The 13,536-nt window shown below is 45.2% G+C and overlaps 1 protein-coding gene across 13 annotated transcripts; it reads left to right on the forward strand.

Moving 5' to 3' along the window:
- The first annotated feature begins 1,625 nt into the window (after positions 1-1,625).
- ZSCAN25 (zinc finger and SCAN domain containing 25) lies at positions 1,626-12,373 on the forward strand. Of its 13 annotated transcripts, none has more exons than XM_039848650.1 (8): positions 1,645-1,726; positions 2,810-2,921; positions 3,811-4,231; positions 4,468-4,550; positions 5,176-5,377; positions 5,978-6,069; positions 7,289-7,415; positions 10,557-12,373. In XM_039848650.1, the coding sequence occupies exons 3-8, from the start codon at positions 3,841-3,843 to the stop codon at positions 11,387-11,389; spliced, it is 1,728 nt and encodes a 575-aa protein (XP_039704584.1). In that variant the 5' UTR covers positions 1,645-1,726; positions 2,810-2,921; positions 3,811-3,840; the 3' UTR covers positions 11,390-12,373. The 13 variants fall into 13 exon arrangements, with proteins under 13 accessions (XP_039704583.1, XP_039704594.1, XP_039704584.1 ...); XM_039848653.1 differs by having other exon boundaries at positions 1,719-1,736; XM_039848651.1 differs by lacking the exon at positions 1,645-1,726 and adding an exon at positions 1,792-1,927 and having other exon boundaries at positions 10,557-12,268.
- Positions 12,374-13,536: the final 1,163 nt, after the last annotated feature.

Raw genomic sequence — 13,536 nt, forward strand, 5'->3', positions numbered from 1 at the left:
CGAAGCCTATCATTGTCCCTTGCACTCTCAGCAGATAACATCACTGAGAAGAGGCCAAGAATGAACTACTTAAACACCTCTCTAGAATAATCTAAAAATCTATTTCAGGAGTTGCAAACTGTAGCTCTTGTGTCAAATCTAGCCCTGGCTGTGAGCTAAAAATGGTTTTCACATTTTTTTACAGGATTATGAAAAATGAAGGATACTCAACAGACTATGTGTTCCACAAAGCCTAGGAGAGTTACTACCTGTTCTTTCCTAGAAAAAGTTTGCTTACCCCTGACCTAGACCATCACTCATCTTTGATTTTTTTCTTCTCAATTCAGGAGAGCCCCTTTCTCCTTTCCAAAGCCAACCTAGAAACCTGTGATCTGACCCAGTCTCCTTCTGCCTCTTCCAGAATGTCCTCTTCTCTATGTCTTCTCCACAACGAGATGAAGAATGCTTTCTTTTTTTTTAAAAAAACAGTGTTGCTAGGTATAGTTCATTTTTCCCGATTGAGCCAATCCAGGCAGATTCCCTTGGCTCAATCTGGGAAAATTTACCAATTATATGGTAAATTCCATTCTTATTCCTCTTGGATTTGAGTGTATGTTAGTAAATGGAGGCTATCTGATGCTATTTCCAAGATGGACTGTTAATGTCTCATTTGTAATATAAAAGAATCTGAGATCCTGGACGTGGCCCCGGTGTGATAGAAGGTTATGGCCCCAACTTCTCTTTCCAGATAACCAACCAGTTGTCTGCTTTTAAAGTTTATTCTTATCTTATTGATACGAGATATAGCCTTTGTCATTTACTAAATTATTCCATCTTCCCTCTCATTCTCCAGATCCAATCAATCCTCAAACCTTGCCAATTTTACTTCCCTAATAGTTTTCATATCTAAACCCTCCTTGCAATCCCCTGTCTCATCAACAGTTCTCTCTCACCATTATTCTCCTGGATTGCATTATTTGGCCACATTTTACGGCTGCAATCTTCTCATCTCTCCACCTCCCTTTCCTCTTGTCCAGTCTTTCTTGTAGGGTTCTCAGTAGCATCTTTCTAAAATCGGCTTTCCGGTCTTTAAACCTTTCCGTGGCTTCCCATTGCCTTTAGGTTAACCGTCTTCTCCAGTGGCTCTGATGGTGTGGTCATGCCGTTAATACCTCCCAACTCGCTGGGATCATCGCACTCCTTCGGTTGGGGACACCCTTACCTCATCTTTTGGTCCACCCTGCGAATCTGAGCTCAGGTGCCAGCTCTTCCCCCTCCTTCCCCAATTACTGGGGTCGAGGTCCCTCTTTGTGAACCTATAATATTCAGTGCCCTTGGCCCCGTCACCCTTGGCTCCCATGCTTCCCACAAAATACCCTGGTGCGTAGAATGAACACGAGTTGACTCCCTGGACTCTAAAGCTCCTCGAGGGAGGCACTGTGCCCGATGTATGCCTGGAGAGTCCTTGCCACAGAAGGAAAGCAAGTGCAAAGACATAGAGGCGAAAAGGGGCCTGGTGACTGAGAGCCCCGAAGAGAGCAGTTATCTTGGAAAAGAGATCCTCACGGTCCCGCGCAGGCTCTGAACGGTCCCCGGGGACGAGCGACCATCGAGACGCCCTGACCTCCGAGAGTCCTAGAGAGGAAACGGAAAAGCCTTTTCCTTACACACCTGTTTGACAGCGTCCGCGGCCCACTTCCGGTCTGCCGAGGGCCCTGGCGATTCCGGCGTGGGTACCCCGCCGCGGGTGAGATCCGGTTTGTGGCGGCGCGGCGCGGCGCGGCAGGGCGGCGGTCGGGGCTCCAGGGTTCGGGCTGCGGTGCAGCTGCGGGCTTCGGCGCCGGCGCCCACGCTGCGGGCGGCGCGTCTCCTCGGAGCTGCCTCCTGCGGCATCGAGGCCTGGCTGGCCGGGACCTGGGGTGACTGGGGGCGCCTGCAGTAGGCTCAGGTAGGAGAGAGCGAGGATGATCCCGCCAGGCCGATCTCGCCAGGGCAGGGATGGTCTAACGCAGTGCTGTCCACGAACCCGAGACTTTGAACCAAAATGGAACTCTCTGGAAAGTCAAAGTAGTTATTTTAGAGCAAGACGTAGGACACTCCTTAGACGAATAGCAATGGGACGCCTTCTGTTTGTCAGGTTTCAGAGATAGAAAATGAGTGAGAACCTTTTTTGCCTTTAGGGAATCTGGTAGACACAGACACATTGGTAAACATTTGCGGGATAGTGTGTTAAATGCAATAGTTAGCAAGTCATGAAAAAGTAATCTCAATTGATGCAGGAGAGAAAATGAATAGACTGAAAATGTAAAATAGTTTTAAGAAGGGTAGATAAATACACAAACACCTGATAGAATATTAAGCAGAAGCTTCACAGGTGCTTCCTGCCAGTTGCTCATTTATTGTTCCCTTTAGAGTAATCCTTCCCGCTCCCCCATCCCGAAAGTGGAGCCCCTTACCGCTTTGGACTTCCAGATCTGATTCCCAGCCTAGGTCACCTCCTCTAACCCCCAGTGGAATTAAATAGTTCTCATTCTCCAGTCTAGTACAAACATCTTCTTTCTCATGAGTACTTAAATCTACATTTCCCTTTCTCTTTTTGGTTTCCCATGTTTCTCATCTAAACCATATGTGGTGGGAGGCTAACCTTGGCCAGACATCTCACCTCTTAGATCTTCAGCTTCTTCATCTGAAAAGTAGGGGAAGTAGTACTCACATAGTATTGTATTAAATGAGTGTGTGTATTCACATGCTTTCTAAATGGTAAAACCTACACAAGTTAGAAATCTTTCTATCAATTATAATGGTATATATGTTGCTCTGTTTTGTTTAGGTTGAGCATATATCTAAGCCGCTAGTAAATCTGTTGGGTTTACCTTTAAAATATGTCTTGACTTAGTCTGCTGCTTTGCCACCATCCTGATCTAAGTCCTGTTTGGATCACTGTAAGTACTGCTTCCCTTCTTTTCCCTTCTAATCTGTTCTCAACACACTTTAGGCAAAGCGACTTTGTAAAACATGTAGCTCTGCACTAAAATAAGAAATAAGAGTAAAGCCTATAATTCTTAATGTGACGCAGGCCCTGGATAATTTGGTTTTCCCCTACCTCTGCCACCACTTCTCATATAGCTCTGTCCCTCACTCACTCTGCTGAAGCCACACTGTACTTGGGCTTCTTATCTGACACAGAGTAATTTCTAGCCTCAATTGCTCTTTAAATGACTGGCTCATTCTCACCCTTCATGTCTCAGCCTAAGTGTCTTCTCTTCAGAAAAGTCTTCTTGAACTTTGTTCTCTATGAATAGAGTACCCTACTTGTTTGCTTTCTAGAACTTAACTCCTATTTAAAATTTTAATTTATTTGGTTATTTTTTTTTTTGTCTGCTCTACTAACGTATGCACTTCAAAGGGCAAGCACCTTGTCTTTCTTGTTCTCTGTTGTATTTCTAGTTTCTATGGGCCTGGCACATATATGTGTTGAATGTATATTTCCTGTAGTGTTGGAGAGTGGGCTGTGGAGACTGACCTAATTATCACCCATCTCATATTATTCTCTGATTGTAGTGTTATCTACCTAATGGCATCCTAAGGTATTTGCGGGAATAAGCTAAATCCTGTACATTTTGTATTTACTTTCTGCTCATACTAGGTAGTTAGCAAATACTGAATTGAATTGACATGATTTTCAAGGTATATGTTCAGTCTTTTGAAAATGCCTCATAGAAGGTAATAACCCTGTACTATAGCAAAATAGTCATTGATGTAGAGACAACTGGGGTCGACTGATTTTTCCTGTCTCATTTATGCTTATTATCTGTCTGGTCTTCCCAACAGACCGTCAGTCTTCTGGGTGGGAGTGTGAAGATGCTTAAAGAGCGTCCAGGGATGGCAGAAGATCCTCAGCAGCAGATGGGTGTTCCTGTGGTAAAATTGGAGAAAGAATTGCCATGGGGCAGGGGAAGGGAGGACCCTAGTCCTGAGATTTTTCGGCTGAGGTTTCGGCAGTTCCGCTATCAGGAGGCAGCCGGTCCCCAGGAAGCCCTCAGGGAACTCCAGGAGCTTTGTCGCCAGTGGCTAAGGCCTGAGCTCCATACCAAGGAGCAGATTCTGGAGTTGCTGGTGCTGGAGCAGTTCTTGACCATCCTGCCCCGAGAATTCTATGCCTGGATTCGGGAGCATAGCCCAGACAGTGGCAAGGCCCTGGTGGCCATGGTGGAGGACTTCACAGAGAGAGCACTGGAGGCCAAGGCGGTGGGTGAGAAGGGGTCTCGGGTCTTGTTTTGTTGGCGTGGGAAGGGGAGAATTAAAGAATCGAAAGGTTTGAGGAAGTAGTGGGAGTTGATGAGATACAGAATCTCTCTCCTCTGTTCCCACACTCCCTGAGGTACTTTTTGGGAAGCAATGGAGTTTTCAGCAAGAAAAGCCATTCCCAGGGCTTCTTTTTGGGTCATCAGGGCAGAGGCCTGGCCTTATTTCCCTTGTGACCCTCAGGCCCAAAGAAGGCAGTTGCGATGGGTTTCAAAGTCCCTCCTACACCCATTCATTTTGGGGCAGAGCTGTATGTGGGGACGCAGGGAAGTCCATTTGGTGAATATCTCACTAAGAGTTATCTGTAACTGTTGTTTCCACATCTGAGATGTTGGCCCAAATGGCTCACATAGCAATGCTGTGGTGGTATTCTGGTAACATCAAATAACTGCGCCTCAGATACGTCCTTGGGACTCTTGGCCATGTCTCTGTCACTCTCTTATACAGTCACCTGATTATTGGCTAGGAAAGAAGATAGCAAGTTTTTCTTACTAGCTAATTCACTGAAGAGTCGGAATTTTCTATTTTTTACTTTTATCATCTAACTGGGGAATTTTTTTCCTAGTGGTGAGTGTTTTAGGCTAAAGTTCTCAATATTTAGGCTCTCTGTGATGTTATTCCTGGTGGAATTTGATTTGTATCGAGGCAGACAGAAGGGACTCTTGTAAAATGGCGTGGACACATAAAAGTTGCTCAGAGCCTGAGAAAGTTAGTTTAGCTTCCTTTTCACTTTCTCACTGTTGTCCTGGCAAAGAACAGAGCCAGCTTGTCTTCCTCTCCCCCGCAGCTGGGATGGTTCTTTTCTTGGCTCTACTTTTAGGTTTTGATTCAACTCCCTTCATAATAGCCTTACCAGGCCTTGTTCTAATAGGTGTTGGGGACTGTTCTTAGGTTCCATGCCACATGCAGGGACAGCAGGAGGAGACGGCACTTTGCAGAGGTCCTTGGGAGCCAGGTGTCGACCTGGGGCCAGTGGAGGTCAAGCCTGAGTGGGGGATGTCCCATGGGGAAGGAGTTCAAAGCCTAGACCAAGGCACCGAGGAGCAGCTCAATCAGGCCCCTGGAGCTGGGACGCAGACCTTCCAGGAGCAGGGTAAGATGCAAGCAATAAGGAAGCAAGGGCATAGGTACTGGTTCTTTGTGCCCTCCCCCTCGCCTTTTCCTTTACAAACCCAGCAGTTGATAAACTAAAGTTACCTGCAAGGTATAATTTTAAGTTTTCCTGGCTACTTTATTGACTTCAGTAGAAAACAGATGAAGTGAAATCGTTTCTATACCTTGACTCTTTGCTTTCTGCAGGGGATATCTGGGATCATGCTCTCTTGTCATTTCTTCTCCTTTTCCTCACATCTCTTCTAGAAACCACCAGGAAATATGCAGCTAACATGTAGAGATATATTTTTTTAAGTAGGCAGACAAACCGTATCCCTAAAAGTAATGTGTGACTTTATTGTGCTGCTGAATCTCAAAGGGAGTTATTCCTGGGGTAGGGAGCACAAATAGCCTTGAAGGGGCAGAGTGTATTGGGTTGGACCATCTCCCAGCTGAGAACAGGGTAGGGTACACCCAAACCCCTGTCTTTCTGGAGTCTCCTTGTGGTTCCTGCTTTTTTTTGTGTCAGGCAGTGGACACCTTTGTGAGCTAATTGCATGACAACACTAATACTGCTCATGCTTTTTTCGCCTCTGCTCAGCTCTGCCAATTCTTCAGGCTGGTCCTAGCCTCTCCACTGTGAACACCAGAGACCAGGAGATGGCAGCTGGATTCCTTTCAGCTGGATCTCAGGTAAGCTGTGCCTCTACCCTTCTGGTGATCATGATATTGCTTTCAGTGAGGCTCACTTCTCCCAAGATTTCTCTGCACAACAGAGCTCCACCCACAAAATTGAATTATTCTACCTTTCTTTTTCTGATGGGCATGACAGCTTTGTTCTCTCCACTTTACCACCCTTAGTTATTTGAATCGAGCCTTAGGGTCCAGGCATAAGGCTAAATTCACTTGTTTGTATTATCTAGGCTGTGGTGGTTGGCCAGATCAGTACCCCTTTGTGGATAGCCTTATTGGATACTTCTGCTGCTGCTCTTCCTCTGGACCTCCTCTCTTGCCATGTCAGCTGGAAGGCAGCTGACTCATGGTTGGGAGCTCCCAGAAGTGCTGAGCAGACTGGTTTCTCTGGCCCCTACTCTGGTCACATCAGGAGTTTTGGCCTGTTTGTATGTCTTAGCCTGCCATGAGTTGAGTAACTAGAGCACAGATGGGGTACTCTTGCCACGGTGTAAGTCTCTTCCATGAGATGCTGAGCATTACCAGGGAAGTGGGGGATTTCCAGTGTGGCACCTCTCTGAAGGGGACAACGAGTCCTACAGTGAAGAGTTCCTTGTAGAAGGAAAGAGATAATTTGGCAAAAAAAAAAAAAAAAGTGAGTCAAGTCTGATATAGCTAAAGCAGTACTAGTTAGGGTTTGACGCCTGTGTCATTTCCTATTCCTGTTTTCTAAGGACAGGGTCTGGAGAAATGCAGAATGACAGCATGTTTTAATTTGGTCAGACCCTCCCTGTCTACCATAATAGTTCTTCATGGTGTCACGAATGACAGTGCATTTATTTAAACATGGCATCGTTAAGACAGGGCTTGCCCAAATTTTTACTTATCTTTGAGGGAAAATCAGTTTGAAATGAGAGGATAAATAGCAGCTCCCAGGTTTGATCAGGCTTGAGGACTGAGTGGAGGTAATTGAAAAGTGGAAATTAGGTGTCGTGGTTGTTAGATACAAGCTAAGTGTGCAGCAGAGACTCAAATAAAGTGGCTCAAACAAGTCCATTATTCTCTGTTATTAAACTCTTGAGAGGTAGGCACTTCTGCTCCTGGGCCCATCTAAGGACCGTGGTTTCTTCCATCTTCTTGCTCTGTTCTATTGAGTGTTGTCCCCTGTGTTCTCTCTCCTTTTAGACTGCTCCTACTTTGGGATTATTTCTTTATCCATAGAAATCTCCTATTGTTTCAGGGGTTGGGACCATTTAAAGATATGGCTCTGGCCTTCCCAGAGGAAGAGTGGAGGCATGTGACCCCAGCCCAGATTGACTGCTTTGGGGAATACGTGGAACCACAGGACTGTGGGGTCTCACCTCCAGGTAAGACTGTTTCCATCCCATAGGTAGGACTCTGAGGTGTTTTGGAAGCTACAGTTTAGAGTTTTTGCCCTTGCCCCAGATTTTAGAACCCGATGCTATACTGACAACAGAAGGGGATTTCATGGCAGGTGAGTAAACTGGACCAGGGTAAGAGCATGGATCAAGGATGTGAGAACAGGCTAGGTGCATTTCTTTGTCAGGAGAGGAATGGACAAGGGCAAGAAAACACAAGGTAGTTATTCTAGCTGTGATGAGACAGGTTGGTCATTAGGATTCCCTGAGCACCTAATCTGTGTCCACAATTGAATATACTGAGGGCTTGAGAGCAAGAGAAAAGCAGCAGAAGGTGGATCCCCAGATCTCGTACATTCAGTAGGTATTTATTGAGTGCCTCCTGCATGCAGGCCCCATGTTAATAGCTTTGTGTTGGGGCAGGGTTAACGAAAGTGAAACCTTTGGAGCATGTGGTGTGTGCAGAGGAGGGCACAACAGCTTACAGTAGGATTTTAGAGACAGGAGGGGTGGGTGTGAGCCCATATCACAGAGCAAACAGCCTTGGTCGGGCACGTCTCATATGAGGAGGAAGCTGGGAGGACTTGGCTATCACACACGTGGGAGGAGTTCATAGGAGGCGGAGGAGCAGCAGGAGAACAGAGGGGAGAGTGAAAGAGGGAAGCTCAGATGAAAGCCCTTCTGGGAAAGCCAGCAGGGGCCACTGTAGGGGCTTGGAGACTGTCAAGGTGAAGAGCAGCGTGGAAAAATCTCTGTGCGCTGAATGGGGAGTGGAGTAGGGAGAGGAAAACAAACGTGGTTGGGAATAGCCCTCACCTTTGTTCCCTATAATTCTTTTTCCTTTAATAACTTCTTTGTAAGGTAGGTACTGATCATTCATATGTCCTGACTCCTCCTGGCTTTTTTTCATCTTGAAATATGTTGAGGGATGAGTGAGTATCATTGTACTTCCTTTGGGACATGAGAGAACCCATGGGGTAAATTTGGCATTTACCATGTGGTTAACACTCTGCTAGTCACTATGAAGAGTTAAAAATAAAGGCACTTGCCTTTACAGTCTTTAATGGTCCAGTGAAGACCCCAGGTGCCTATAAGAATGGTCCTTACGGAGTAGTGTAAGGGGCACTAGAGGGAGGGGGCTCAGGAGACCTAGGTCCAGTACGTGGTTGTCACACCATGAGAAAGAGATGTAAGGTTTCTCTGAGGGCAGAGGATGTGGAAACCCTCAGAGATAACTGCAGAGCTCAGGAGCTTGTGCAACATGCCTCAAAACTAGAAACTACCCAAATGAACATAAGTCAAATTAATAAATAGGTCAGCATATATTCTTAAAGTATAATACTATACACCAGTAAAAAAGAATGCAGTAACTGCAGCTACACACCATAATGTGAGTGAATTTCATAAGCATATTATTGAGCAGAAGCCAGAAACAATGTGTGAATCAACTATGTAAAGTTCAAGAACAGGCAAAAGCACTTTATGGTGATGAAAGTCTGGATGGCATGTTATCCTGAGAGCAGGATATAGTCACTGGAGGGGATGATTTTGGGGGCTGGTAACATTTCTTGAATTGGATGGTTGTGTTCATTATGAAAATTCTTTGAACTCTACATTTATGTTTTATACACTTTTTCTTTCATGAAAAGTTTATAAAATAAAAAGTGTACATCAGAGGTAATAACCGTGTCCATATTTTTATCAGATTAGGAAGAATGTAATGTTTGTTTTCTTTTTCTCTTTTAATCGTCTTGTCTGAAAGGACTCTTTTCCCCTTTAAGTGCCACTTATCATTTCTCTCTTGGCTTCTTTGCTTCCTGGTACATTTTTTCATTTTTTTTTTATCTTCTCTTTCCTCTTCTTCTATAAACAAGTGTTCTGGTAACTTAGAGTGTAAGAGGGATCAGAGGAAGGACTTTTAGAAAGGGCAAGGCATTTCAATATCATTCACATTCATTTTGGTCCTAAAAGAGATGGTAACGTGGATGTGGTCTGTGACAAGACCACCTGTAACAAGAGCGTCAGTGACAGACTGAGTTCATTTGTTCATCCAGCAGTCATTAAGCATCTTCCCTGAGTCAGTCCCTTGCCAGGCTCCCGGGAGATCCAGATTAATAAAACAAGGCCAAGTAGAGAGAGCAGCATGAACGGGGATAGTGAGCTGAATAGAGGATGCGGAGAACTGCAAGTAGTTCATTGCTGGAATAGGTTTATAATCACTAAGGAAGGCAAAACATTTGGAAGGAATGTAAAGTAGCATTTACAAAAGGTCACATAAATAAGTGCAGAATAAACAAAGTGCTAATTGAATACATGTGTGCTGAAGAGACCCAGGGTAAGAACAATCAGGGTGTGTTTGTTAGGGGAAATCAATGAGTTAGGTATTGAAGGAAATAAAAGTCTGAATTAGAACGTTAAGTTTGAAGACATTAAAATGTGGCAGATTATTCTGTAAAAAGGCATGGAGTTTGTCTTAGGTTGGGCTGCTACAACAGAATACTACAGGCTGAATGATTTAAACAACACATTTATTTCTCACAGTTCTGGAGGCTGGGAATTCCAAGATCAAGGTGCCAACAGATTCGGTGTCTGGTGAGGGCTCTGTTCCTAGCTTGCAGACAACCACCTTCTTGACTTGTCCTCACATGACAGAGAGAGAGATGTGTGTGTGTGTCTCTTTTTTTATAAGGGTACTAATCCCATCATGAGCGATCATAGTCACACGACCTCTTTGTGTTTATTCAGAGAGAACTCTGGTTCTCTCTTCCTCTGGTTCTCTGGTTCCTTCTTCCTTTTCTTATAAGGACATTAATCCCATCAAAGGTGGGGCATCCACCCTCATGACCTTATTTATTTGCCAAAGGCCCTCCTAATAGCATCACATTGGGGTTTAGGGCTTTAAGCTATGAATTTGGTTGGGGGGTAGACACAAACATTCAGTCCATGACAGAAATGGAAGGAAGTAAAGGAAATTCTGACTTTAGGGTCAGTAAAAGTAAAATGTATTGAGGTTTTTGGTCAAAGGATAAAAGAAGGAAGGAATTGTTATGGGACACCCTTAGAAGCCAAGTTCTAACATAAATTTACTTTCATAGCTGCTACAGAATCAGTCTGTATCTCATCCTATAGGCGGTGGGAGCAAAGAAAAGGAGGCCAAAACTCAGCCGGCAGACCTCAAGGGGGCGCTTGCTCAGGGGACGTCAGAGAGGTTTGGGGAAGCCGCTCTCCAGAGCCCTGAGCTTGGAAGAACCTGTGAGCAGGAATCCAGTAGCTCTGTGGGAAATGTGCCAGGGCCGCCTCCTCCCCAGCGTGGCATCCTACCCCTGCCCGATGACCTCACGACCCATGGCTCCTTCTGGAAGCCTTTTCAGTGCCCCGAGTGTGGAAAAGGCTTCAGTCGGAGCTCAAATCTCGTCAGACACCAGCGAACCCATGAAGAGGAGAAGTCCTATGGCTGCGTTGAGTGTGGGAAAGGGTTTACTCTGAGAGAGTACCTCATGAAGCACCAGAGAACCCACCTGGGAAAGAGACCCTACGTGTGCATCGAGTGCTGGAAAACCTTCAGTCAGAGGCACCACCTCGAAGTCCACCAGCGGAGTCACACAGGGGAGAAGCCCTACAAGTGTGGAGACTGCTGGAAAAGCTTCAGCCGGAGGCAGCATCTCCAGGTGCATCGGAGAACTCACACGGGGGAAAAGCCCTACACCTGTGAGTGCGGCAAGAGCTTCAGCAGGAATGCTAACCTGGCTGTGCACCGGCGGGCCCACACTGGGGAGAAGCCCTATGGGTGCCAGGTGTGTGGGAAGCGGTTTAGTAAAGGGGAGCGGCTGGTCAGACACCAGAGGATCCACACTGGGGAGAAGCCTTACCACTGCCCTGCCTGTGGGAGGAGCTTCAACCAGAGGTCCATCCTCAACCGGCACCAGAAAACTCAGCATCGCCAGGAGATCCAAATGCAGTAAGGGTGCTCCGCGGAAATGCATCTTTTTTGCTGATGGAAGGTGCTGGAGAAGGTGGAACCTTCCAAGTAGAGGGAGACCTCACTGGAGAATGTCATTCATCTTTACTCACTGAAGGGCTTTGGGCGCTGAGAGATGATGGGGTGCAGAAAGGCCCTTGGACCCATTTTCTTCTTGTTCAAAGGGAAAAGGGTGAGGCCTGATTTATTTTGAGTCCCCAGCTTCTCAGGCAAGTGGTGCTAACAGTTTTTCTTAGCATCTTCTGGGGAAACAATATTCTGAGTTTCAATTCAGGTTGAGGTTTTTCTCTTTCGGTGGAATATTCATATCCACCTCCTGAGCAAGTCCGGTGGTAGTCAAGGCAAAATTTCGTCCAGTGTTGGCAGCTTGAATTTAATTTTTCTGAGGTCTGTATCCTGCCTGCAAAGATAGATTCTCCCTCCCCACCCCACTCTCTTTTCCATTTAACAAATATTTATGAAATATCTGCTATACACCTGGCACTGGGAATACAGTGGTTAACTAGACAAATGAGACCTTGTTCTCCCAGAGCTTGTGATTTAGCATTGGAAGCACACATGAAAACACTAATTCTCGTGTTCTGAGTTACATTTGTGATGAGTGTTGTGTGGGAGGGTACTTTTCTCATGCTCACTCATTCTGCCCTGCCCGCTTGGGTGCTGGATCTTTCCCTCCCTGATTGGGATCACTCAGGCAGCCTCGTTTATTTTACTTTATTTGTAGTCCCCTTTGTAACATTCTGCCCTCATCTGTAAAGTTGCCTCATTCCATTCCTTATACTGTAACAGCTGTCTACACATGTATTAGGAAATAAGTATTTTGTTATGGATCAACTGAATAAACAGAGTATTTTAAAAACCATTCAGTTCTGTATAAAGATCTAATTAGATGAGTCTGAAAGATGAACTAGTATTAATACTCTGTATTTGATGTCACTTTATAGTATATAAAATGTTTTTCTCTGTATCCTTACTTGATTCATTCCACACATATTTATTGACACTCAGCAGTGTGCCAGGAATTCTTCTAGGTGATCATATATCAGTGAACAAAATGGGAAAATTCATGACTTGATGGATTTCAGTGAATGTATTTGATCTTCAGAATCACCCAAGGTGGAACCCGTGGATGCTCTCATGAGCCCTCTGGACCTGGGATCTGAGCCTGTGCCTTGGTCCTGTCAGCTTCTTGCCCTTAAATGTGTTTGCCACCTACTTCTTAGTAATCTCTGTCCTTAATGCATCTAGATTGTTGTCATCTGAGGTGCTTGGGGTCCTGAATGCCAGCTGGAGATGAGATGGTAGCAGTCTGTTTTGCATGAATGCCAATTTAGGAAAAATAAAGATGTTTATAGGCATTTAAATAATACATTTCTTTAAAAATGAGAAGATGGCAGTATTTGCAGCTGTGTTTAAGCTTTCTTATATTATTTTGCCATCACTAAAGGATTTCTCTTTGAAATTCTGGAGACCGTAACTCACATGGACTACACTGCGGTATTGTAAATGCTGTGCCTCTGAACACTGGCTGCTGAGTAAGTCTTGACAGTGTACTGTAAGTTAGTCTTTTGACAGTGTACTATAATTGCAAGATGTATTTGTCACATGACGCCTCTTAATATTTTTTTACTGAGACTCCTCCCCCCACTTTCCATTTCATTGTAAATAAGAAATTGTAATGATTTTAACTCAAAGATTTGCATTACTCAGTTTACTTTGGAACACGTCATTTTATCAGTCATTTATTGGTAGATAGCCATGGCGTTTAACTTCAGTTTAGCAAATGCCCTACTGGCCCCTCAGGTGTCTTCATGAGGCTGCACTAATCAGAATGTATCTTGAAACGTCCGCTGTCTGAGGTGCTGGGCTGCTGCTACTTCTCAGCAACAGCGAGGTCCAGATGCAAAATCAGCTCTTTTTTCCCTACTTCCCATACAAGCCAGGCAAAGGTTATGGCCACCTGGCAGCCAGGCTCAGTAGAAGGCTTTTCCTAATCCTCTGGCTTCTGGTCTGTAGGACCTGGGGGCTAACTGTCTTTAGCTGAGCCTTCTCTAAGAGGTCCATATTCCAAAGCTGGGCAGGAGCATGGGGCCATCATGAACTGGGAGTTCCTTATCAATGGTCTTTCTG

The sequence above is a fragment of the Pteropus medius genome, unplaced genomic scaffold (assembly GCF_902729225.1).
Source record: "Pteropus medius unplaced genomic scaffold, Ma_sr-lr_union100, whole genome shotgun sequence".
Lineage (NCBI taxonomy): Eukaryota > Metazoa > Chordata > Mammalia > Chiroptera > Pteropodidae > Pteropus > Pteropus medius.

Coding starts and splice junctions, on each gene's coding strand:
- ZSCAN25 (XM_039848649.1), top strand. CDS start 3,841: ATGCTTAAAGAGCGTCCAGGGATGGCAGAAGATCCTCAGCAGCAGATG. Junction 4,551..5,175: donor AGCTGTATGTGGGGACGCAG/GGAAGTCCATTT, acceptor GACTGTTCTTAG/GTTCCATGCCACATGCAGGG. Junction 5,378..5,977: donor GCAGACCTTCCAGGAGCAGG/GTAAGATGCAAG, acceptor GCCTCTGCTCAG/CTCTGCCAATTCTTCAGGCT.